The following is a 27,948-nucleotide window of genomic DNA, read 5'->3' as shown; positions in this document are numbered from 1 at the left end:
GGATTAGTGTTGCTGTAGAGAAGTCTGATGTCAGCTAAGTGGTTTTCATTTCCATCTGCATAGTGTGGCTTTCCCTGACTGTTCAAATAAGTTTTTCTTCATCTTGAAAATACAGTAACTTTATAAGGGACTGTCTTATTGTTGAACTTTCTGTAACAAAATTTTCTGGGATGTTCTATGCCCTTTTAATTAATTTCTTAACGATTTAAAAAAAAATCTTTATTGAGATTATTACAGATGTCCCTCATTTTTCCTCCCATTGCCCCCTCTCCACCTGGTTCCTGCCTGCACCAGGCCTTCTCCACCCTATTGTCTGTGTCCATAAGTAATGCATATATGCATGTAAGACAGTGAAGGTGAACCTTTTGAGCTCGGCATGTCAGCATTTTGAAAAACCCTAACTTAACTCTGGTGCCGTATCACATATAGAAATTTTTTTGATATTTGCAACCATAGTAAAACAAAGACTTATATTTTTGATATTTATTTTATATATTTAAATGCCATTTAACAAAGAAAAATCAACCAAAAAAATGAGTTCGCGTGTCACCTCTGACACGCGTGTCATAGGTTCGCCATCACTGATCTAAGATCTCTGGTTAATCTCTTCCTGCCTTCCCCAGCCCCCTTCCCTCTAAGAATAGTGCACCTGTTCCATTTCCATGCCTCTGATCCTATGTTATTCACTATTTTGTTCTGTTCATTAGATTCCACATATGAGTGAGATCATGTGATACTTACTTTTTCTGACTGGCTTATTTTGCTTCACATTTATTTCTGAACGTATTAGTTAATTTTTCCTACTGTACACTGGTTTTTTCCACCCCTCAGATCATCTAACTTGTGCATATGAAGCCTACTGATTTTTTGGTATGTTAATTTTATATTTTACTGCTTTTATAAATTCTCTTATTGTTTTTATAGTTTTTCATTTATTGTTTTCAGTGTTCCAGAAAGACAATTAAAACTTCTGCAAATTGAGATAGCTTTACCTCTTCATTTTCAATTCGTAAGCCTCTAGTTCCTTTCTCTTTCCCTCGAATACATTATTGAAAACTTGTAGAGGAGCCTGGCTGGTGTTGCTAAGTGGTTGAGTCAACCCATGAACCAAGAAGTCACGGTTCAATTCCTGGTCTGGGCACATGCCCAGGTTGCTGGCTCTATTCCTAGTAGGGGCGTGCAAGAGGCATCCCATTGCCCTAACCGGTTTGGTTCAGTGGATAGAGCGTCCGGGACTGAAGGGTCCCAGGTTCAATTCTGCTCAAGGGCATGTACCTTGGTTGCAGGCACATCCCCAGTGGGGGGTGTGCAGGAGGCAGCTGATAGATGTTTCTCTGTCATCGATGTTTCTAATTGTCTATCCCTCTCCCTTCCTCTCTGTAAAAAAATCAATAAAATATATATTTTTTTAAAAAAGAGGCATCCCACCAATGATTCTCTCATCATTGATGTTTCTCTCTTTCCCTTCCTCTCTGAAATTAATGTATACATATAAAGTCCTGCTGTATTTTTCTTTTGTTGTTAAACTTTTTCACCTGCTGGTGTCAATTTGTATTCAATTCATAAAAATATTTTGGTACTTTTAAACCCTTTTTCTATGTTCTGGAATAGTTTTAAGTAGCATCAACTAGTATACTAATATGATTATTGTCATTATTATTTAATGTTTAAAATATTGGGAAAATTCATCTCTTGTTGGTGTTCTTGTCCCAGCATCAAGAAGGGTTCAGGAATCTAGAGAAGGCTGTGCGTAGATTTTAAATAAGAGTCCAGAGATGAAGTATAATTTTGAAAGGCATTTGGGGGTCAGAGGAGCCTAGCTAAAGGAGCTAAGATCCAAGATCTAAATTCTCAGGTCTTAAAGTCTAAGGTCTTAGGTTCTCAGGTCTCCTCCCCCCAGGACCCCATGCTTTTTATTAACACAATTTGTCCTGAGGCAAGGCAGAGATATACAGTTCAAAGGGTCAGGGTTTCAGTACAGAGTCCATTGTCAGAATGGGGAATTAGCCTATGGCTGTTCAGGTGTTTGGCCAGTAGGAGGCAATAGCATGTAGCTTAAGATGTCCTTTTAGCTGTCTGGCAGCCAAACAATAATCCCTTTCAGGTTTGGGGAAATGCCTTCAGCCATTCCCAACAGGTGACTACATGTGTGACTCAACCCTGTTGAGTCCCCAAGTCTCATCAACCTTTGATGAAACTCTTGAAATTATGACATGCTGGAATTGGTCTCCAGCAATCTCTGAACTATGGGCTTGAGAATTCAGTCATTTTAGATTTTCAAATTTATTTGCTAGAAATCTGCTCTAAGTAATCTCTTGTGATTTTTAAAAAAATTTCCTCTCTTTAGAGTTTATTTCCTTTTTTCATGTATTATTTGTATACATATATAATTTCTTCTTTTTCATTATGTTAGCCACTGGCATATTTTATGGATTATTTCAAATTACTTTTTGTTAATTATAATATTTTTTTATCCTATTAATCAGATTTCTGTTTATTTGTTAATTCTTTGTTTTAATTAGGGAGGCCTCTTAATTGCTTGCCTCTTTCATTACTGTTTTTTTAGGTATTCTTTTGTATGTTATTTTCTCTATAGACTTTTCTATAATAACCTCATCTAGCTGCAGTGGTGGTAGTGTTGGGAGCAGCTCATTAATGTGTGATTTCTTTTTATATATTTTAAATTTTGATTTCATTATTTCTGGTATGTTTTTTCTGTTTGAATAAGATGCTTTCTTGTTAGTATTATAGTAGTTTTATCATATAATTTTTGATGTGCATTGTTTCTAGTATCATTTCAAGAAACTTTGCAATTCCAAAGTTTTTTGATCTAATAATACTTTTAATAGAGTTTTAAATTTTTTTGAATTTTAGATTGAAGGGCCTAGAAGTTTCTAGTTTTGTTTTATTTTGAGCATATATTTTATTGTCATTTACTCTTTGGAATATATATAGATATTTTTGCATTGTAATATTTTGGTTAGTGTTTCTTACACTTGTCCATGAGACCTAAATATGGAAGGCACAATTTTGTCAGAGAATGGATTTGACATGCTTTCCTAAATTCAATGCTACTAATTATATTGTTCAGGTTTTCTCTTTCCTTGCCTATTTTTAACAATTTGTGCTCTTGAACCTGAGAAAGATGAAAATTAAATTCTGTGTTTTAACTTTTTCTGTTTATTCTTGCATCTTCTGGTGGAATCTGCTTAACTAAAATTGCTGTTATATATTTTCATGATTTATTTATTTACTATCAATTTTTATGAAAGTTTAAACCTGTATTTATAATGGGTTGTTTTATTCTGTACTTTAAAAAATTTTAATAAACTTGATTTTCAGAACAATTTTAGATTTACAGAAAAATTGTGAAGATAGTAGTTTCCATTTCCCCCTATTATTTACTTTATATGCTACATTTCTTATGATTAATGAACTAATGTTGTTATGTCATCCATTAGTGTTTGTAATTATTAACTGAAGTGCATACATTATTCACATTTCCTTAATTTTTATCTAATGTTCTTTTCTGTTCCAGAGTCTGACCGAGGGCACTGTGTAACATTTAGTTGTCATGCTCAATTGGCTCCTCTTGGCTATGATGATTTCTCAGATATTTCCCTTTTTATTTCCGGTGACGTTGGCAGTTTTGAGAAGTGCTAGTCAGATATAGAATATCCTTCAACTGAGATTTACCTGGTGTTTTCCTGGTGATTAGACTGGGTTATGAGTTCTTTTAGGAGAGGACCACACAGGCAGAATGCCCTTTTCATCACATCATATCAAGGGTATATTCTCTCAACGTCACTTTCCACTCTTGATGATGATCTTGATCACCTGACGGAGGTCCTGTTTTTCGGGTTAATACACTGCGAAGTCGCTCTTTTTGTTCTTGCCTCCCATACGTACTCTTTGGAAGAAAGTCACTATGTGCACCCACACTTTAGAAGTGGGGGGGTGTTATGTTCCACCTCTTTGAGGGTAGACTATTGACATAAATTACTAGACATGCTTCTGAACTAAAGATGTGTCTTTTCTTCCCACATTTGTTTATTTAGCCTTTTGATTTTCAGTGTGGATATTACACACACACACACACACACACACACACACACACACACACACACACAGTATTCCAACAATACTTTATTTTGTTGCTCAAATTATTCCAGCTTTGGCTATCAGAATCCTTTCAGTTGGCTCATGTGTCCCTTTGACAGACCTCCATCACTGTGGGGTTTTGTTTGTTTTTAACACTTCTTTACTTGTTGGCACTATGAGACGATCCAGGCTCATCCTGTGTAATTCTTGCCCAGTCCTAGAATCAACCATTTCTCCAAGATAAATATTTAAATTATTAGCTGAATTTCTTTTTTTATAGATTTTTTTTCTGTGCTCATTTATTCGTTTATTGCATTTATTGGGGTGACATTGGTTAATAAAATTATGTAGGTTTCAAGTGTACAATTCTATAATACATCATCTGTATATTGTTTTGTGTATTTACCACCCCAAGTCAAGTATCTTTCTGTCACCATTTATGCCCTCTTCTGCCTCCCCCTACTCCCCCTTTCCTCTGATGATCACCATAAGTTTTTTTCTTAATCCCTTCACCTTTTTCACCCAGCCCCTCAACTCCTTCCCCTCTTTCAACTGTCAGTCTGTTTTCTGTCTCTATGGGTCTGTTTCTATTATGTTTGTTAATTTATTTTGTTCATGAAATTATAAGTAAAATCATATGGTGTTTGTCTTTCTCTGAATATCTTTATGTTCACAATTTTATTTTTCTCCCCCTAAAGATACTTGCATAATAGCAAGGAATAGAACCGGTTGTACCTCTTCAAGTTCTTCACTTTCCAACTTCTTGTACGTCTTCATCTTGGGACAACTGTTGCTGGGAGCAGGAGGAACTCCCCTCTATACCCTGGGAACAGCCTTTCTTGATGATTCTGTGCCCACACACAAATCTTCTCTCTATATAGGTAAGTTTGCTCTGAAATATGAATGTCTGGGTATCATTTCATCTGATTGATGTTTAAATTAATAAGTAATACATAACATATGCTTATTTAAAATTAGTTGTAATGTCGTAAAGAGTATCTATGAGATACATGCAATATTGCTTTTTTTTTTGTTTTATTATTTACTGACATAATATGTCTTTCCATTGAATTTCGTTGAATGTCCTGCACTATTTCTTATAGTGGGCATGCCAGCCTTCCTGGAAGTGCCATTCAAGCAGTAGACTCTGTAGACTGTTTGAATTCCAGGCTGATTTACACAGGATGTGGAGATCGAGCTCTGCCATTCTATGGGACTTACTACATCCTATTGACTAAAGTCAACAAAAGAAAACACAAGTGCCCAGAAGCTCTGTGGAGTTTCCACTTCAGATTAACCCTTTTGATATATAACTTGATCCCCAACCCCCCAGCTTTGTGATCTGATTTTCTGGTAGCATAAATTTCTCTCAAATTTCTTTCCTGATACATGGCCCTGCATCCAATCCATGGCCCTATAGCCAATTAATATGCAATTTATTTGCACATGAGTTTTTACTTTATCAATTTATTATTCTAATGTAGAAAACTATCTTAATCCATTGATACTGCTATAATAGAATAACATAGACTGGTTAGCTTATAGACAACATACATTTATTTCTTAAAACTCATGGAGGCTGGAAAGCCCAAGATCAGGGTACCCACTGATTCAGAGTTTGGTGAGGACTTAATTTGCAAAGTTAAAATGTTACATGTGATGAATTTTTACATATCTGAGAGAAATAAGGTCAGTTTAATTTTGCTGCAAGTAAAAATGGAAGATTCACTAAAAGCATATGGCTAAATGAATTGCTTATTTTTTAAGAAACAGACTAATGACCAGATCCAGGTTTTTATCAGCTGCTGTCATATAAAATAAAGAAGGCTTTTGTAGTGTGTACAGAGTAGAAAAGGCTTTTACTTTTATATATTTTCCATAAGGATTGTAAACAGTAATTTCTACAACCATCTGTAAAGGATAATAGTCGATGCACTACCTCTGCCACCAGTTAAAGATATAACCCTCCATGGATTTATAATAACTGGATTTATTGCAATTGTTATTATCACAATTATTATTATTATAGTGTAACAGCTTTTCAATTATATAATTTAAGCTCCTGGATTTTACAAGTGATACCATTCAATATCACATATTTTTTTTTAGTGAAAATATGCGTAATTTTCTTTTTTTGTTTCTTTTTTTGGTTAATCCTCAGCTGAGGATATTTTTCCATTGATCTTTTAGAGAGAGTGGAGAAGAGAGAGGGGAAGACTGGAAGAAACATTGATGTGAGAGAAACACATTGATTGGTTTCTTCCTGCACGTACCCTGACCAGGGTCCGGGCTGGGGAGGAACCTGCAACCAAGCTATGTGCCCTTGGCGGGAATCAAACCCAGGAATCAAACCACAGGCTGAGGCTCTGTCCACTAAGCCAAACCAGCTAGGGCTAACATGTGTAATTTTCATGTAATTCTAACCATTTTGATTTTTCTACAGTAAAATATTTGTTTCTTTACTATTGTTAGACATTTAAAGCAAACTACAGACAGCAATTTTCCTTGTCTTTGTCCTTCTAGGAATTGGCTATTCTATGTCAATATTAGGCCCTGCTGTTGGCTATGTGCTGGGAGGACAGCTGTTAACTGTGTACATTGATGTTGGTTTGGAACAAAGGCAAGGCAATATCTGTTTTTCTTTTCTTTAAATTTATTTCATTACTAGAGGCCTGGTGCATGAAATTCATGGATGGGGGGCAGTGGGATGAGGGCTGGGGGTGGGGGGGGCCTGAGCCTAGCCTACACCCTCTCGCAATCCGGGAATGCTGGTTCCTAACCGCTCGCCTGCCTGCCTTCCTGATTGCCCCTAACCACTCGCCTGCCTGCCTCATCACCTCTAACCACTCACCTGCCTGCCTCATCACCCCTAACCACTCACCTGCCTGCCTCATCACCCCTAACCACTCTGCATGCCTGCCTGCCTGATTGTCCCTAACTGCTCGCTTGCCTGCCTGATCGCCCCTAACTGCCTCTGCCTTGGCCCCCTGCCTGCTGTGGTGGCTGCCAGGTCATCTGGAAGGACATCCAGAAGGTTGTTCAGCTGTCTGTTCTAATTAGCATATTTCACTTTTATTATTATAGATTATAGTGTTAACATCATAGACAGAAACATTTTCACAGTATTTCCTTAGTATATTATGAAGATTTTTTTCAGGAAACAAAATTGAATACACACAATTTTTATGTAATGTTTTGGTTACATTGTTTCATGAGTTAATCCATACCATCTCTTACTATAAAAACATTTATTATTCATAAATAAGGATATTTAATAGTCACCTGGTATAATTTTTCTATACACATAAGATGCCATAAATTGTTCTGAAGAAGAATTTAATCAAAATTAGTTATGTTCTTAGTAGATTTAACTGGAGGTAGATAGCTTGAAGAGTCAAGAGTGTATGATTCTCAGACTAAATTCTCTAGTATCTCTGATGATATCTTAGAGATCACAATTAAGATATCTTAGATATCTTAGAGATCTCCAACTGACCATAGAGGATAGTAATAGGTAATATTTATTTGTCTCATACAGAGACTATAGAAAAAGGTGTCAGGGGAAGCCTTGAAGCAGAGAGCTGGATTTTAAGAAAGGACATTTTAATTTTAGTGGAGAATTGCATAAGTTTTGTGGGAGTGGAGTATTATGGGGAAGAATCTATTATAAAATATGAAAGCATTATAAAAAAATGTAATGAATCATTTTACAAAGACTTATATTTAAAAGAATGCTGTAATTTGAAGCACAGTATATGGGCTTTTAACATAGGTCAGATATGCTGTGAGACGTATTTAATATAGTAGAGAATGAAAACTTAGCCAAAGAATGTTCAGAAATTCTATATATACTTTCAATAGTATATTTAGTATTAAATAGTTTAAATTTTTATGTCTTATTTGCCATTCTGAAATACGTTGCAAACCATTATTCTTATAGCTCTCATTTATGCTTGCTGTCTGTCATCTGATTCATCAGAATGGCTCCTCTTAAAATTTTGGATATTATAAAAATATTCCTCTATAAATGTACTTGAATTATAAAGTATATAATGATCATAACTGAGTTTTAATGAACAAAAATAGAGTTGACTTTGACCTTTCGTTTTTCTGTCGTATAGCACTGATATCACTGAGAATGATCCGCGATGGCTTGGAGCGTGGTGGATTGGATTTCTTATTGCTTGTTTCTGTGCTTGGTGTTTGATAATACCTTTTTCTTGCTTTCCAAAACATTTACCAGGTAAAAATAATATCTTTAAGACAAGGAAGTTTTAGTCCAATTCTTGGTCAAGTGTTGCTTTCTATATGATTGGTAAGAACTCTAGAAAATTTATTTGTTTTTTAGAATCTCAGTTTTCTGCCTATGCAAACTTTTGAATACCGTTCTCTATTTTGGGAAATATTAGGTAGCAACCTTAATGTTCATGGTTTCTTTTAATTTTCCAATTCATAATCAGCAAAACTATACATATTCACCTATTTACTATATACTTATTAAATTTGTTGCTTATTATCTGGAATCCTGCTGTATATATCTATATAAGATACAATATCTTTTAAACTATTAGTCTCTATTTAGCTAGTCACTAACTTCAAGAGCCCATCTGCTTTAAATTATTGATGTTTATTTGCTGTTGAAAGTACAAGTTCTTTTCTTTTAATTATCAAAGACATGCTGTAGTATACTCATTTTCACTACAGTCTGTTCAAAAAAGAAAAGATTAATAGAAGAAAATATCTTTCTTTCTCTTTGAGACTTTGCTTCTGTATAATCATGAAGTTCAAATATATATATATATGGATGGCCTGGTGCACGAAATTCATGCACTTGGGGGTGCGTGTCCCTCAGTCCAGCCTGCACCTTTTCCAATCTGGGACCCCTTGGTGGATGTCCAACTGCGGGATGTCCCTCTGGGATCGGGCCTAAACTGGCAGTCAGACATCCCTCTGACAATCCGGGACTGCTGGCTCCCAACTGCTCACCTGCCTGCCAGCCTGATCACCCCCTAACCACTCACCTGCCAGGCTGATTGATGCCTAACTGCTCCCCTGCCGGCCCAATTGCTCCCAACTGCCCTCCCCTACTGGCCCGGTTGCCCCTAACTGCCCTCCCCTGACAGCCTTGTCACCCCTAACTGCCCTCCCCTGCAGGCCTAGTCCCCCCCCTCCCCCCCAGATGCCCTCCCCTGCTAGCCTGGTCATCCCTAACTGCCCTTCCCTGCTGGCCTGATTGTCTGCAACTTCCCTCCTCTGCCGGCCATCTTGTGGCTGTGGGTGCTGCCATCTTTGAGGGCGGACAGTCAATTTGTATATTCCCTCATTGGCTGTGGGCGCTGCCATCTTTGAGGGTGGGGCAGTCAATTAGCGTATTCCCTCCTTATTGGCTGTGGGTGCCGCCATCTTTGCATCAGCGTGAGGGTCAATTAGCATGTTCCCTCTTTATTAGATGGGATATGCATTGTTGTTTGAATATTTCCATAATGCATAGTTGTTTGCTTATATAGACGTATGTATGTTTCTCTAGGCCAGTGATGGCGAACCTTTTGAGCTCGGCGTGTCAGCATTTTGTAAAACCCTAACTTAATTCTGGTGCAGTGCCACATAGAGAAATTTTTTGATATTTGCAACCATAGTAAAACAAAGACTTACATTTTAGATATTTATTTTATATATTTAAATGCCATTTAACAAAGAAAAATCAATCAAAAAAATGAGTTCGCGTGTCACCTCTGACACGCGTGTCATAGGTTCGCCATCACTGCTCTAGGCTCAGGTATTGTTTCTATTATTTAACACAGGATAGATAATTACCATTTGGAAATGGGTAAAACAAATATTGACAGAGTAGAAGTAGATGAAACCATTGCTTTTTTTCTTTTTTAAAAAGATGTTCTTATTGATTTTTTGAGAGAGAGGAAGGGAAAGGGATAGAAAGAAACATCGATGAGAGAGAAACATCAATCAGCTGCCTCCTGCATGTCCAGTACAGGGGGTTGAGCCTGCAGCCAGGCATGTGCCCTGACCTGGAATTGAACTGGGGACCTCTTGGTTCAGGGGTCAGTGCTCAACCAGAGAGCCACAGTGGCTGAGCTGATTTTTTTTTTTCCTTTTACCTTAGAATATCCAACTGATGATTCAATATATTGACTGTTTTCTCAGATTTATTCACAGAACCATTATTAAAAATCAAAGGGACCTGGTAATAGATGTTAAACATTATTTCATCTGCAAAGTATGTTAGAATTAAAGAGCGTAAAAGAAAAAAAGCCACAAACATACTTTATTTAATATATAAAAGATGTGAAAGAGAAACATTTGAACAAAAGAGATATTTTTAAAGAAAGATTTTTAAATAAAGAGAATGGATATGTGACTAGAGGAAGAGTGTTTAATCTTAAATTTTAGACCAGTTGGAACTTCCTTTGCTAATTGTAATAATATTAACTCTTGCCAGATTGCAGACATGAATATTTATACAGTTTTTTTGACAAAAAGGGGAACTGGCTTCTTATGTTTTGGAATTTTTTTTTTTAAATATATTTTATTGATTTTTTACAGAGAGGAAGGGAGAGAGATAGAGAGTTAGAAACATCGATGAGAGAGAAACATCGATCAGCTGCCTCCTGCACATCTCCCACTGGGGATATGCCCGCAACCCAGGTACATGCCCTTGACTGGAATCGAACCTGGGACCTCTCAGTCCGCAGGCCGACGCTCCATCCACTGAGCCAAACCGGTTTCAGCTTGGAATTTTATATACGTGTAGAAGTGTGTGTCAATTAAAAAGCATTTTTTAAAATAAAGAATGACGTGATAGAGCAAGTACATTTACTATTTTTTAGGTACAGCAAACATTCAAGATGGAAAAACTTCCCAGACTCATCAGAGTAATAGTTCCTTAGATCATATAGACGAGGATTTTGGGAAAAGTTTTAAAGATTTTCCAGCTGCACTAAAGGTAAAATAACATTGTTCATACACCCACCCCTTCACACATACATATGTAGATATATGTATACCTTACAAATATACATAAACACATATATATCTATACAAATATTCCCACAATGCATTGTTGTTTGACTATTTCCACAATGCATTCATTGCTGTTTGCTTATTTACTATTATTCTAGCTCTTGTAAAAAACTCTCCAGATTTAATTTCTTTGAGCTTTGAGTAAATGAAAACTATTTCAGAATAGAATGGTTGAAAGAACATGAGTTATCTTATTGGCAATATCAATATTAAGTGGTTCCTTATTAGCACAATAACCCGTTATTCCATGCCATTTCGTTTATGTAATGGATCGATCAATTATCATTGAATTGTAAATATATATTTGAGAATGCCAAACCTGTATATTTGCCTGTGAAGGAAGTGGAGGTTAGTGGTTACTTGGATTGAACTTGAGGTTAAAGAAACAAGTGTTAACGGTCTATTTCTTTGAACTCAGCAGAAAAGCCTTCTTTCTATTTAGCATCATAAAAGTTTTATACAGAAAGAAATTTATAATTTTACCTTTTTGAGATTTGAAATTATTTACTTTTTCTTAGATCATCTGCCTCTGACTCTTGTGTTTGTGTGTGTGTGTGCATGTGTGTGTGTGTGTGTGTGTGTGTATTGTGGTTGGTTTTATGAATTTTTTGTATTTAATATTCCAACTATACTTTGGTTTTCAATGTATGGTAAAGTATATTGAATTAATGAATGTCTATACTCCCTTCTGATAGATTGATAACATTCTGAGAAGTCTAGCAACATAGACACCTTTTTAAAATGACTTAACTCTGTGCCTATTTAAGGTTCTGAACTACTGAGATGTAGACTCATAGAACAATACTACAAGTTTGATACTTAAAGACCATTCTTATGCTCACAGTCAAGTTCTTCACTTACTGGACATAGTAATTCAGAACACAATAAAAATGTCAGATAAGGGACAGATTTGTTGTATGGAGGTTTTACAGTAAGACTGGGGAAGGTCGGCTTCCAAGTGGACTCTTACCTCCTTTTTCTGGTCCCTTGCATATGACACAGGCACAGTCATCCTGCTGATGCATCATTTGTCAATCCTCTCAAGTGCTTCACAGGTACATTTTCTCAACATTCTCTAAATAAAGCTTTTTAACCCATATTTATACTTTTATGCTGGAGGAAAAAGCTGAAATGTTATGGATAAGTATATGGTTTTTATTAAAAAGTTGCCATTCTGTGCTGTATTTTGCACATTCTGTGCTGTATCATGGTTATTCATTTGGTGAACTGTATTTTTTCTTTAGAATTCCTTGAGGAATACTGTCTTTATGTGTTTAGTTATATCAACTTCTACAGAAGCCTTAGTTACTACTGGATTTGCTACATTTTTACCTAAATTTATAGAAAATCAATTTGGATTATCATCCAGTTTTGCAGCTACCCTTGGAGGTAAGACATTTTCTTTGTTCTAATGTAATCTTACTGTACCATGTTAAATGTTTAATGGAATAGCATATACTTTTAGATAGCCGAGTCCTTGAAATTTAAACTTTATACTGATGTTGATAAAAGTTTCTGATTTTCTGACATCAAACAATATTTTACATGAACTTGATAGGTACAGAGGCTGTATAGCTATATAGCTAATAGACTATATATTAATGTTAATATTTAAAACATTAATTTTATTAATGTCTTAATATAACAAATCATTCATTCATGTGTCTAAATCACGAGTGCTTTCATATGTTAAAACCAATTTGCTGTTTGTTTTTGATATTTTCCAGTTGTTGGTAGGAGTTACTGAGTATATTTGTATGCTTTCTGTCTTCTTTCTCATTAGGGGCTGTTTTAATTCCTGGAGCTGCTCTGGGTCAGATTTTAGGTGGTGTTATTGTTTCGAAGCTCAGAATGACATGTAAAAACACAATGAAGTTTGCTTTTCTCACATCTTTAATTTCACTTGTGCTCAGCTTTGTATTTGTGTATGCCAGCTGTGAAAATGAGCCATTTGCGGGAGTGTCTGAATCATATAATGGGTAAGTATATTTCAATGTTTTTTGATATTAATATCAGTAATAAACTATGTGTGTATTTCTAAATATATGCTAAAATGATGAGAGATTGGCTTTTTAATTTTTTATCTGAAAGGCTTTTTCTTTTGTAAGCATAGGCACCTTTTCTTTTTAGTTTAAATAATTGACATCTTATTAAAAGTTGGGTATTTATTCAGAGAGCAACTATTCTGTACTGGGTACTATGCTTAGATTACACTGATTTAATATAACAGATTCTTTGCCCAGAAGGGATTCACATTATAGGGAGGCTTTCACATTGTTTGTTCCTATTAATTTAAATTTTAAAAAATGAAAATGCCTCCCTATGGTGAAAGTCTTGTATTAGGTGGGCTGAAAATGGGTTAGGAGAGAAATTAAAATGAAGCTAGTCCTAGATGATACTAATCGTTGCTTTATCTGCTTTAGAAGTTCATGTTTCTGTAGAGGAATAAATAACTTCTTATCCTTCTGATCTGTAAACATGTTTCTACCTATGACTGGTTTAACCATTTTACTTTTCTTTGCCTTGTTTGTTTCACACTTAACAAACAAGTTAAGTTTGTTAAGCTGAGCATGGGTTCAGGCAGGAGGTTGCATGATAGTGTACTAGTATTTTATAGCCTGCAGTGATGCCTTAATTGTTTGAGGCTGTTGAGGGAGATGGTAGTCCAGGTCAGGGACTCCATGACTTTGTGTGACTTGGCATTCAGATAACCTAAGGAGATATACTTTGGAAAAGTTTGCCATTAACAGTTAGGACTGGTAGTTGCTGTTCATGTCTGTCATTCTTTTACATGAATGAGATGTGAGTGTTCTAAAGCCGTGTTTAATTCAGCTCCGCTGCATGTGGTCAACATTTGTTGACTCCTCCCTCTGGCAGAACTTATGGCAAAAATCCATACACTAAAGGAGTTTTCCGCATAAGAGGAGAGACTGGGAAACAAAACAGCGAATGAACAATTAGGTAATGAGAGACATACAAAGGGCTATGGAATTCAGAAAGAGAACTTTTCAGTTTCCTTTGACTAGATTCAGGAAAGGCTTCATGGCATAAGAGAAAAATGGGATTAAATATCCTTTCAGGATGTGAAAAGTTTTGAGGGATAAAGATTTTAGAAGAGGGAAGAGTAGAGGAGATATGGTAAGCCAATAAATGCTGGAAAGTGAAGGTTAGGTTCAGGGACCTGTTTGAATGCACTCAGTCCTGTGTCTGGAAATAGTAGAAAAATATCTGGGACTGTGAAAAGATAGATGGAGGTAAGTTGGGCAGACCTGGTTTTCACATTTGTAAATTTCACCCAAACCTGTCCCAAGAAATGACTGTTCTTCCTCTTGGAAGAACAAAAAGTTTTGGATAGTGTAACATTAATTTATCACCTTGACAGATGAATGATAGAGATATGAGTCCCTTTGGTATTTTCTACCTTAAACAAGAGTTACTCCCAGATGAGTAGTCCTTAGTCTGATCAGAAGGCAAGGCCAGAGAGATGTTGTCAGTTTGAGGTGCATGTGGAGGGTGGGGGGCTGGTCATCCAGAGATGGCAAGAGCTGGGGCACAGAGATAGTGTTTAATGTATATACACATTGTTAGTGATGGGAAAAAACTGAAAGTGAGTATACACTCACACACACATACATGCACATTCACGTGTGTGTTTATATAGATATCAATATAGGAAGAAATAGACATTGATGTCGCATAGGAGATGTGATGTTGTCAGATAACTGTTTTCCCTGTACCAAAGATTCTTAATTTTAGCTCTGTAACCTGCATTTACTGTCCATATCATGGACAGCTTGGTCAAAATAGTCTCATTCAAGAAACATGTATGGAAAAATATATGGAAAGAACAAACTTAAGAAATTTAAAAATACACCATGAGTGAGTAGGAGAAAGAACAAGGAGGTTGCGAAGATGTAGGGTTTCTAGTTCAGTGGTGTGATGAGTCTTTGCTCTTTGCCATGTAGCAAAGGTGGGCTAAAAACAGCTTTTGTGACTATAAATGAATGAATTAGGGTTTTTAATAAGTTCATGTAAAGTATACCCAAAAAGCTTAATATCAATAATACTGATTATGTCAGGAGATATTTTTAATATTTATATTTTTTCTATTTGAAATAATATTATTTTATTTATTTTTATTAAATTTACTAGAGGTCCGGTGCATGAAATTCGTGCACGGCGGGGGTAGGGGGTGGGTGGTGGTGTCCCTCAGCCCGGCCTGCACTCTCTCCAATCTGGGACATCCCTCTCACAATCCGGGACCACTGGATTCTAACTGCTCGCCTGCCTGCCTGATCACCCCCAACTGCCCTCTCCTGCCGGCCTAATCGTCCCCAAACTGCTTGCTCCCTTGCGCCAGCTTGATTTTGCCCCTAACTGCTTGTTCCCCTGCACCGGCCTGATCTCGCCCCTAACTGCTTGCTCCTCTGCCGGCCTGATCACCCTTAACCTCCTCTGCCTCGGCCCCTGCCACTGTGGCTTTGTACGGAAGTAAGTCAGACATCCGGGAGATGTACGGTTGACCTGGTCTAATTAGCATATTACCCTTTTATTAGTATAGATTGGAGTGACACTGGTTAACAAAATTATACAGATTTCAGGTGGAATTCATTATTAAATCTTTATTTAATATGGGGAAAATACTAAATTCAATTGAAAGATGATTAAGCATGTTTTCAGAAATCTATTAATTATTAAAATTTCCTATTGTTCTTATATTGCTTTGACAATCTTTAGGATCTTTGGGCCTGCTTTGGTAATCCAGTGTTTGAAATGGTGATTTGTGCTTTATTTTACACACCTCATAAACTATGATAATACTTATTGTCTGGGGTATTGTAACTGGTCCTCTTTCTTAAAATTCATACTCTGTATAGCTCAGGGGTGGGCAAACTTTTTGACTCGAGGGCTACAATGGGTTCTTAAACTGGACCGGAGGGCCGGAACAAAAGCATGGATGGAGTGTTTGTGTGAACTAATATAAATTCAAAGTAAACATCATTACATAAAAGGGTACGGTCTTTTTTTTTTTTAGTTTTATTCATTTCAAATGGGCCGGATCTGGCCCGCGGGCCATAGTTTGCCCACGGCTGGTATAGCTCCTAGGATTATCTTTTAAAATGGCCTTTTGACAATGTCACTTTGCAGTCTGAAAATACTTTTATTGCCTTTTCAATATAGGATAAAGTTCATTGTTTTTAACAAGGCCTATCAGGCCCTCAATAATCTGGTCCTTGACCCATCTCCACCTGCATTTCCCATCACTCTCTGTCACAGATATCATTAATATTTTTTGTAGAGGGTGATATTTTTCACCTTTATGCCTTTGTACCAGCTTCTCTGAAGTTCCCTTCACCTGCCCCATTTACCCAGCTAACTATAACATATCCTTTAAACTCATTTCAGACAGTAGCCCTTTCAGATCCACTTATCTAAATGTTGGCTTGCTTTAAATCTCATTGCCCAGTGCTTCTAAAATACACTTTGAATTTTTATAACCACACTCACCAGACTGTGTATAATTATGTGTCCATCTCTCTCTACTCCTAGATTGAAATCTTTGAGGATCATGAGTAGCGTACTCAGCTTTGTGTTCCCAATAGCTAGCATGGGGCCCAGCCCTTGCTCAATATATATTGGCTGAGTCAGTGAATAAATATGGGATTGGAGAAGTTTCCTTGCTTAGGGTAACCCTTTATATTGCCTCCTATTTAGAGGCAGCTCGGAACAACACTGAGCCTGGGAACCAGGAGTATTATATTTGACAAAGAAAGAAAAGTAGTAAGTTAATCTCTGTGGGCCTCATTTTTTCCTGTTGATAAAATGAATATGTTGAACACCATGATTTTACTCATCTTTTCAGGTTTAAAAATTTCTTTGTATTCCTGGGAAATTTGGCAATGTCTAGGGACATTTTGGTTGTCACAACTAAGGGGATGCTATGGCATCCAGGGGTGGATGCTGCAGAACACCCTACAATCTTCAGAATCAGCCCCTCCTCCCTAAAAAAAGGAGTTCTCTGCTATCAAATGAGAAACTACGTTTGCTTACTCTGCCTATTTTTCTTCTCACTGACAGACATAATCTATAACTACTAGGGGCCCAGTGCATGAATTCGTGCACGTTGAAAGGAACTGTGGGCCACGTGGCTGTGGTGGGCACAGAGGTGGGCCTCAGCCCATTCTCCACGCCCTGCCTGGCCTCTCCTGCTGCAGCCCCTAGTCCCATGTCTGCCGGCAGCCTTGCTCCTGCCACCGCCAATCCTACTCGCTGATGGCGCCAGCCCCACTCACACCCGCTGACAGCGCGGAGTGATTGGGCTGGAGCCGGCAGTGGGAGCAATCAGGGCCAGTGCTAGCAGCATATGCAAGTGGTGGCTGCTGCTCAGATTGCACTCAGGAATGGGGGGGTGGGGGTGGAGAAGCCCTCAGGGGTGATCGGGGCTGGCAGCCACCGCTTGTACCTGCTGATGGTGCCTAGTGATTGGGGCTGGCAGTGGGTGTGAGTGGCGGCTCCGGCGTTGGCAGCAGGTGTGAGCGCTGGGGTGGGACCGTGGAGTGCGGGAGCAAAGAATTTTCAGTAACCATCAGAGGCTTGCCCTGATGACAGCGACCGGCGCCCCACCTTGGTCTGGCACACTGCTCACCTACTCCGTCATCCTGCTGGGGTCAACGGCTGCCATGTTCCGCGCACACCCCACTGGTGGTCAGCACACGTCATGGCAACTGGTTGTTCCGCCGTTTGGTCTATTTGCATATTAGGGTTTTATATAGATAGATTGTTTCAAATCCTTTTCTTTTCCACAAGAAGTTAAGCTCTATGGGAAAAGGCAGACATTTTGTTTTATTTATTTATTTAGTAATTAAATATATGCTGAGTGAGTGAATAATTGACTGCATGGTAAGACATAGCAATGCTTCGGAACTGTTCAGTAAATATTATAACAGAGATAATTAGCTTGTCTTTCATTTCTTGTTGACAGGACAGGACACATGGGAAACTTGACCACCCCTTGTAACGCCAACTGTAACTGCATGCGGTCACATTATTATCCTGTCTGTGGCAGAGATGGAGTCCAGTATTTTTCTCCCTGCTTTGCAGGTTGTAAAAGTTCTGTTTCAAGGAAACATTCAGAGGTAACTTGTGTCTGCTACTTCACCTTAATGAGGCAATGTATTTGTCTATGTATGGATGGCCTTCTTGATCCCTCTATGGAGTCACACAATGCCTGCTCTTTCCTTTCGGGCCCACCTCCTCCATTCAGAAGCCAGGCATAAGGTTTCAGTCACAAGAGGAATAAGCTTTAGAGATCTGCTGCACAACATTGTACTGATAGTCAACAATTATGTATCGTACACTTAGGATTAGTTAAGACCGTAGATCTCATGGTAATTGTTCTTACCTTAAACACACACATGCACATGCACACACACACACACACACAAAAACACACACACTAAACCTGACCACACCAATTTGTGCATGGGTGGGGTCCCTCGGCATGGCCTGCGGGGATTGGGCCAAAACCAGCATCCAACGCTGCCTGTCGCCCCTTCTTCCTCCTCCTGCCTGCCACTCCCGCTCATTCAGGCCCTGCTGCGCCTGCCATGGGCTCACGCTCAGTCAGTCCTGATTGGGAGAGGCTTGTGCCACTGCAGCGGTGCTCGCCAGCCGTGAGCCCTGTGTCCGGTACCTGTCCTGAGGGAGCTAACGGGGGACCGGGAAGTGATCGGCCCTCTGAGTAGGGCAGTTGGATGCCCCTGCCTGGCCCAGGATCCAGATCCGTCCCGCTGATGTTCACGCCAGTTGTTGGGAGCCACCTGGGGCCGCTTTTATATCATTTCTTCCTTGTGGAGTGTCTTGCGAGAGGAAGTGGCCATGGTGCCTGAGGCCAACTTCCAGGAGGCCAGCAGTGCAGTCAGGATCATGTTGGTGGCACCAGTCTGTCAGTGCCTGGCCTGTTCTCCAGAGACTGGACCTGCAGGACTACTGAGGGAATGAGTGGCTGCCGCCGGGTTGGTGGGCCACTGGGAGCACACTGACCACCAGGGGGCAGCTCCTGCATTGAGCATCTGCCCCCTCATGGTCAGTGGGTGTCATAGCAAATGGTCAACCAGTCGTTTGGTCGTTTAGGCTTTTATATATATAGCTATTCCATGTAAACTCATTTTTTTCTTGGGATTTTTTTCTTACAGAATATTTCAGATAGGTGAATGCACTGATAATAATGTAGTAAATATCTATACGCATTTGTTCACAGAAATATTAGTTTTATATTTAACACCAGTGACCCAAAGTATAAAAACAGATGCTGACTAACTGCAACTATATTTAGGCAAATGCATACTTTTTATGCAAGAAAGTTGGAAAGTTTCATCACAAACAGGACAAAACTGGAGAAGGACTAAGGGGGAAAAGGGGACATCTGTGATACTGACAGTAATAAATTTTTTGAAATTAAAAATATATACATTTAAAAAAAGACAGAAAAAACTTCTCATTTTTTCTTCTGAAAAATTTGAAAGGTGACATTACTTCACAGTTTGATACATCTGATTGCTGAGTCTCAAATAGTCTATTTTGGGGGTGTCATCTGCATGTTTGGGTGTCCTGAATCAGTACCAGTGGCCATAGAACATTTTAGACCCAAAAAGGTCTCTGACTTCAGAACAATAAAAGCAACACTTCCTTTTGACTTCTCTGGCTCTGCTGACTTCATTGAGTCCTTTAATGTGTAAAAAGATTTATTGCAGGGATAGAATTGAGATATAAAAAGGCTTTAAAAAATAATCATGACTAATTTTTAAAATATCTGATTTTTTCATGCAAAAGCAATACTTGTGATTTATTTACATGTTGCCTTTCAACATTTCATATTTTTAATTATAACATAAAATAATATTTTATATGTATATGTTATTTGTACATAAAATAGCCTACCAGGTAATGTAATCACTTCTAGTTTTTGATATTCATAAATATGTCCTTAAGAGTTTGCTTTTGGTAAAACAATTCAACAAGTTCACTTATTAAAATTATAGTGTTTGTTCTTTTAAACTAGTGTAATGGTGAGATTGTCACTATGCATGCTTTATTTGTGTGTCCTGTAATGGAAATGAAGAAAGTGAGCAGGTAAATTATTTGAACAGTTAAGCTCATTCAAAGCAGTGTAGAATGAGTGTGATAACACATTGTTATATTCTTGTCAATTTGTTTTATAAATCCTGAGTCAATAATAGGTTAAAAATTGAAGTAATGAACACAAAAGTCAAATAGAGATGATTCTACTTCATAAATATGGCTGCTTGTTTTCCCTTGTCTAATTTCTGAGTGTTAATTACTCTTTCTCACATTATTTGTTGTGTATGGATGAAGACTGCTGGAGAGAACCATGTCAAGAGATCACCTAATTTACAATGATAAAACATGTTTTCAAATTAAACACATTCAGTATTTTTATGTCTAATATTCTAGGTATATTACAACTGTTCCTGTATTGAAATGAAAACAGAAATAACACCTCCTGCAGAAAGCTCTGGTTATGAAGCTAAAGCTGGAAAATGTGAAACTCAATGTACAAACTTGCCCATATTCCTTGGCATTTTCTTTGCTGCAATTGTTTTTACCTTTATGGCTGGTACTCCTATAACTGTGTCCATCCTAAGGTATGTATTGTATTTTGAAATTTGTCATCCCTAAGGCAGCATGTTGAATGAAAAAGAAAAAAAAGGACTCGGTTTATATTGACCATTAGTTCTAATATGAATTCAGCCCTTACAAGATCATTAGTTTGATGCTTTTAAAAAAACCTACTTTATTGAACGCCAGATGTCTGAGGTTTAAATGAGATCATGTATGTGAAAAGTGTCCTGACATTGTCCACCTGTTATTTATTTAGTTAGCTTCTCTGCTTCTTTCCTGAGGCTTCAGTTGTAAGCTGAAATATTTTCAACTGTATCTGAGTATGATGGAAATGCAGTGCATTCCATATATGTCAGAATCAGAATGACATGCATTCTACCTCATACAGTAGGTGCTGTGATTTTAAATCTTCCTGTGAACAGCGCTAATAGATAAGAAGCCAGCTGTCATCTGACTCTTCACAGTGTTTTGTACTTTTTGTTGCTCTTCCTGCTACATTTCGTTGTAAAAATATTTCCTATCTGCCCTTCCATAAGCTCATCAGCCTTTCTATTTCTCTCCTAATAAACTTTGCCCCTTTCACTTTTGGTTCCTTGATACTTACCTATTCACATGCTTCTTGATGAATGGAAGTTTTAGAGGCTATGTCTAAAAACATTAAAGAGTCTTCTAATATTTCACTACATGGAAATTGGAGTTATTTAGAAAATAGGGACTCTGCTTTTTTAAAATTTATTTTGAAAAAAATTATGTCACCTTTCAACTGCAAGTTTGTTTTTAAAGACTAGTTGACCTCTTTTCTCTCTCTAACTCTTGTGTCCCGGCACTGTGTCTCATTCATACTTGAGACATGATGTGAATGTGCTATACAACCATTTTTGGCTTCATGTGTATTTACTGTCTCCAGGTGTGTTAATCAAAAGCAACGGTCTCTAGCCTTGGGAATACAATTTATGATGCTTCGATTATTAGGTATGCCATTTTTCTCAATTCATTAGTAACTTGGTTATTTTTGTTCATAGTGTTATTGATTTATTTATTTATGGTATGTGCCAAGAAAGTAATTAATTTAAATGCAGTAGAAAACTATGTCATTGCTGTTGAAGAAACTATTTTCCAATATTAAAAAGATACATTATTTGATATCACATAAACAAATAATGACTTTACTTTTTACCTACCTGCTTTGTTGACTATTGTTTCTAATTCAATTCCAAATATAACCTTAAAGAGTATATCATATTTATTTGAAATGTAATATTTGATCATCAATGCATTTCTAATAGAGCATAGTAAGTGACATTTTTTCCTATTCATATAAAACCCATTACCAACAAATTCTACTAATCTTATCTATAACTACTGTAATGTTTTTTATTCCTGCATTTATCTCTGTTTGGTGCATGATTATGATTCATCAACAATGAAAAATAGTTAAGAATTGATGGAAGAAATAATTTATACCAGAAAATTTTATAAGATACCAGATGCAAGAAGAATAAGAAAGACAAATTATGCACATAATATTAAGATCATTTTTTAAAAAAAACTCACCAAAAGTAGGAACATTAGAAGTCACCTGAACCAACTTTCCCATTTTTCAGATGAGTACATGAAGGCCCAGAGAGATTCAGGGGCTTGCCTATAGTTATACAATGAATGGTGCAAATGAGAGTAGGAAAGTGGTCTCCTTACTCGGTCCAGTGCTCTTCTGACTCTATCATGCCACAGCTCATGAAAGAATAGGCTGGATGTAGCTGAAACCTTTGTCTAAAAAATACCACTTTGAATCATGTATTTGATTTGTAACAATTGGAAGTTCTTTAATTATGTGAAAGCTTTGTGCCTTCTGACCTCACATGGAGGAGGGTGTGTGTTAGACATAGCAGTACTAAGCATGTTAGTATTAATATTGGTGTGTACACATGCATCCACATATATGTTGATATGTGTGTATATGTACATACATACATATACACACATATAACACGCATACTGTTTTTAGTACTTACTTTGTGCATCAATAATTTATTTTGATTCCTTAGAAGTATAATAGCTAATTTCAAAGACGCTTATTCAGTTAGAAAAGCAGTGAATTAAAATATTTACTTTTACTTGCCGAAACCGGTTTGGCTCAATGGATAGAGCGTCGGCCTGCGGACTGAAAGGTCCCAGGTTCGATTCCGGTCAAGGGCATGTACCTGGGTTGTGGGCATATCCCCAGTGGGAGATGTGCAGGAGGCAGCTGATCGATGTTTCTCTCTCATCGATGTTTCTGACTCTCGATCTCTCTCCCTTCCTCTCTGTGGAAAATCAATAAAATATATTAAAAAAAAATATTTACTTTTACTAAATGTCAGTGCACTATATGCCAGAGATTTTTATTACAATAATTTTTAATTGGTTAGACAAGTATAATTATGTTCAATTATTTTAGAATTTTTGCCTATGTTTCTTTCTGTCCATATTACTTGTACATGAACTGATTTATTTGCAAATGGACAGATTAATACCTATCCTTATTTGTATAAAATATATGTATAATCATGGGCATAAAACTCTGTAACTATAAACTGTAATCTTCACTTTATATGTGTGTTTCACATATAATCCTCTAGGCTCAATACCTGGACCAATTATTTTTGGTGTCACAATAGACAGCACATGTGTTCTCTGGGATGTTAATGAGTGTGGAAGGAAGGGAGCCTGCTGGATTTATGATAACATCAGGATGGCCCGTATGCTTGTGGCAATAAGTAAGTAGTGACTTCTTAATAACTTCAGAGTAAATGGATGATGTCCAGATTAAAAAAAAAAAGTTACTGTTACTTCGGTTTTGAAATGTTCAGTCCTGAAGCAAAGATTGGGCACAGGCAGGATACAAAAGCTTTACTCGGAGTCTGTAAGACTCAGTCCATAATGGAAGAACATTATAGCTTTCATTACATCACATATTTAATTTTCTTTTAACAACTTCTCTCAGAGTTTTTTGGGAAATCTAACAAAAACCGAAGGAGAATTCTAAGACGCTGGCATGTGTTCATCTCGGTACCTGGGCTTTGGAAAGCACATAGGGTGGAGGCAGGGAAGTGTCCTCGGCTCTAAGGCATGTTATGAGAACCTTTTTATAAGTTTAGAAAGTCAGCCATGATTTTTAACCTCTTTACCTTTGGCAGTCTGTCTTACAGAGTCTTGGTTAAGCAATAAATGAAAATTAAGATTAAGGAAACAAAGCAATGCATCTAGTTTGTAAGAGTAAGATAATTTTAAATCAACCTAAGAAATTAGAATATTTTTAAAACAGAAATTCTAGATAGAAAATATTTAAATATTTACAGGATGTGTTATTTTTATTGCAATTGTGTTCGCAGTTATTTTGGCAAATGTAGCAGGATAGCTTATTGCTCTTATATGTGTTTAGACCCAGAGTACGCTGTCTGAATTTATGATGACAGAGTAACAAAATATCCACTGCCAAAATAAATACATAAATTACACACATACAAAAAGGAGATTAAGTATTGATTAGAATAGACAAAATTAATCTTCCTACTACTTTTACCTGCTAAAAAGCATTTTTTATTCAAAATGTCTTCATGTTTAAAAATGTAATTGATTATGTTTGTACTCTTTCACCAGAAGATACAGATAAATTGTTTCTTTTCCTACTGTGATAAATGTGACTAATTTTATCCCCCAAGCATACAGACCTTTACATTTTTCAAAAACATTGTAACAATGGTACTTATGTAATTAATTTTCCTATAAACCTAGAAATACTTAGCTCATTCCTGTTTTTCAAATACACATTTTGAGTAAAATATTAATGATTAACACAAACAAAGTAGCTACACTGCAAAAACTACATTGTAAGACCATTTAGCTTTTTGACTGGAACTTAAATGCTTGTGATGTGGCCAGAACTAGTTTCTCTTAATATAGCTGAGCTCAAAATCTGAGTTCTTTGAAAACAAATCAAAGCTTGTGAAGTGAATCTTGACGTTTCATATTTTTAGTTGATGCTTATAAGTAAATTTGGTTGAGTATTGAATGTGATATGTTTTCATAGAGGCTTTCTCCTAAGAACTCCAAAGCTTTTTTATTTTTAGAGTTATTTTCCATTATGAACATGAAAACTCTGCAACTTTATTTCATGTTCAAGGATGTTGTAAGCTGTTTTTCTTTGTCATTAACTTTTGATTGTAGTTTTTTATAGATAAGGTATTAATAAAATTAGAAATGGAATTACTTCTATACAACATTTATTTTATAAATACAGTGGGGCCTTGACTTACGAATTTAATTCGTTCCGTGACAGAGCTCGTAACTCAAATTACTCATATGTCAAATCAAAAAGTGAACGAGTGAGACACGTGATGCTGGGCTGATGTTGTGGTGTTCACTGTGACCTTTGCTGCGCCAACTAGCGGTGGGGTATCTGAAGCTGGCTCGTAACCCGAATTTTAGCTTGCAACTCAAAGCAAAAAATTGGCCGAGAGATGGCTCGTATCTCGAAAAACTCATTAGTCGGGACACTTGTAATTCAAGGCCCCACTGTATGTACAATTATAACCAAGAGTAAAATAATTATTGTATGTTTTTATTGTTTAGAAAGAAAATACAGGATAGTTCATTTAAATGTGTACTTTTTTTTATTGAAGAATATCACTTTTCATCCTAAAGTTTTAAAAATTTAAAACATAGAACTATAATGCCTATCCAATTCTACTTTTTAATGTAATGAATTTCTAGTTGGGAAAAGTGAGAATTAATTTTTGTAATAAAAGCCCAATGCATAATTACCTTTTCTTTTTATATTTAGGTGTTATTTGTAAAATTATCACCATTTTCTTCAATGGGCTTGCAGTCTTTTTGTATAACCCTCCACCATTAGACACAGATGTGTCATTTCAAAATTCGAGTTCAGTTTTGACTTCTGTTTCATTGGACTGTGACCTCAACAAAGCAGCAAATGAAGGCTGAAATAGCAAAGAGAAGAGTGTTTTACAGCTGGAGAATTGGCCTCCATTTGTAAGAATGCACATTGCCATTGCAGCATTATCTATTCAATATGGACAATCACTTTAAAAATTGATGTTTTATAATTAAATGTTTTTTTGTATATTTATGGCATATAAATATATATATGGACTCATTTGTGTTATTTTAATGTAAGAAACAGAACTGTGCCTTCAAAACCCCACCAAAAGCCTCAAAATACACACACACACACACACACACACCATTGTCTAGGTATGAAATTCCCAATAATAAACTAAACTAGAAAAAAAATAGCCAATGATTAGTTAAAATCTATGGTGTAAAAAGTTTGTTAAATTTATGTGTGATTTTCAAAAACTATTATTGAAAACCCATGAATTTAGAACCAGCTAAATAATATCATTTGTTTTTAAATTGACATATACTAATCTGTCCTTTATCACAGAAAGTTACCAAACGATTATAACACAGCTTATCTTCTTTGTGTCCCACTATATAGTGAATTTAGAAATATCAACATTGTAGATACATATTTTCACTTTAACTCAGGAAATCTAGGAGGTAATCTGTTGATATTGCTGATTTTTAACACTTACCTCTTAATATGAATCTGTGAAAGTGTTATTCAACTACATATCTTCTTGGGGAAAATACTAGCTTCAGCAAATAAAAGTGCCAATTAGACACAAAAAGATTTATTAAAAAACAACAACACATGACTTAGATGTATTTTATTGGTTTTCTTTGAGAAGATTTCTTAATGAACTTTGACCAATGTTTAGATACTCAGTACTTTAATTTTTATCATTAAAAAATGATTAGCTAGTACATTTCTTATAGCACCTAAAATAGTGCTTTGCTTATAGTAGGCATGCACTATTATTGTTGATTAAAACAAAGTACTCTGTAACCGATCCATTCATTTGAAAGATAGGCTATTTCACATGTCTGATAACGTCGCAACACTCCATCAATTCAGGTCGGACTTGAGCCAACTTTGTCTACTCAGAATGTGGAGAAAATAGATCAGTGAACATCATCAAAAACAATATCTGCCTGGTCAGGAATTTTACTGATTAAGGAAAGTGTTGAGCCATACCCACTTGAAATCTTTGTGAAGTAAGGTTACTAATTTAGTAAGGTTAGCTTTTTTACAAGCAGTGTGTTATATATACACTGTGATCAGAATAACAGACAATAGCAGACTGAGAGGAAAGGCCTGGTAGGAAACCAGGACCAGAAGCACTAGTAATTCACGAAATTTAAGAGATTATGTTTCATGGTAATCTGTGGCCAATGATGATTGAAGAAGCCAATAGCATTTATGTCTTGAAATGCAAGAAGGAAGGAATGCAAACACACTTGAGTGGTAGACTTAGAGGAGCAGTGGGTCAGGAATCAGAGAGACAGATGAATTTAAACCAGGAACATATAAAAACCAGAGGCTGAGGCCAGATGGGTAGTCAAAAACCAGATATTTGGGAAGCAGGAGATTCATAACAACCAAAGAGACAGTGCAAGGTAGGCTGGAAAGAAACACATGACAGCTCGATTCAGAATTAGTCTCCCTTCCACCCAGCCAAACACATTTTAAATGCTGCTCCTGTTGGAGCCAAGGCGAAAGGACAGGCTGGGCTCTCTGTGTCTATATGTGGAAGCAGGGGATTGAATAAAAATAAATTTCTAGATGTAAAATAATGGCAAATTCCAAGGAACTCATTGATAGAGATGTGAAGCAACAGCAAGAAAGGAAACAATAACTATGAAAACATGTTCCTCTAAGGCAGCGGTTCTCAACCTGTGGGTCACGACCATTGGAAAACACATATAGCATATCAGATATTTACATTATGATTCATAACAGTAGCAAAATTACAGTTATGAAGTAGCAACGAAAATAATTTTATGGTTGGGGGTCACCACAACATGAGGAACTGTATTAAAAGGTTGCGGCATTAGGAAGGTTGAGAACCACTGCAAGGCCAAAAACTAGAAGAAAAAAAATCACCCCATACAAAAAAAATAGTTTGTTGAACAAGTCACTAGATAATTGGCATTAATAATGATAGTGTCAGGGGTTTTATTGTATTCTATGTACTTACTCAGTTTTCTGATATATTTCACAAACTTTTAAATAATGTTTAAAGTGAAAATAATTTTGGCACT

General features: G+C 36.6%; 1 protein-coding gene across 2 annotated transcripts in view; it reads left to right on the top strand.

The window, feature by feature from the left end:
• The window catches only part of SLCO4C1 (solute carrier organic anion transporter family member 4C1), a 67,677-nt gene extending 40,424 nt beyond the window's left edge, over window positions 1-27,253 (top strand). The window contains exons 3-13 of one of the 2 annotated variants that reach the window (XM_036310036.1): window positions 4,800-4,982; window positions 6,625-6,721; window positions 8,223-8,344; window positions 10,947-11,062; window positions 12,384-12,528; window positions 12,923-13,118; window positions 18,122-18,275; window positions 20,614-20,804; window positions 21,689-21,753; window positions 23,400-23,537; window positions 25,604-27,253. In XM_036310036.1, the coding sequence (XP_036165929.1) occupies window positions 4,800-4,982; window positions 6,625-6,721; window positions 8,223-8,344; window positions 10,947-11,062; window positions 12,384-12,528; window positions 12,923-13,118; window positions 18,122-18,275; window positions 20,614-20,804; window positions 21,689-21,753; window positions 23,400-23,537; window positions 25,604-25,764 (1,568 nt within the window). In that variant the 3' untranslated portion in view covers window positions 25,765-27,253. The remainder of the gene's footprint in view (window positions 1-4,799; window positions 4,983-6,624; window positions 6,722-8,222; window positions 8,345-10,946; window positions 11,063-12,383; window positions 12,529-12,922; window positions 13,119-18,121; window positions 18,276-20,613; window positions 20,805-21,688; window positions 21,754-23,399; window positions 23,538-25,603) is intronic. The other variant, XM_036310037.1, reaches the window with a different exon arrangement.
• Window positions 27,254-27,948: the final 695 nt, after the last annotated feature.

This window comes from Myotis myotis, unplaced genomic scaffold (assembly GCF_014108235.1).
Source record: "Myotis myotis isolate mMyoMyo1 unplaced genomic scaffold, mMyoMyo1.p scaffold_m19_p_5, whole genome shotgun sequence".
Lineage (NCBI taxonomy): Eukaryota > Metazoa > Chordata > Mammalia > Chiroptera > Vespertilionidae > Myotis > Myotis myotis.
This window is presented reverse-complemented; position numbering and strand designations above follow the sequence as displayed.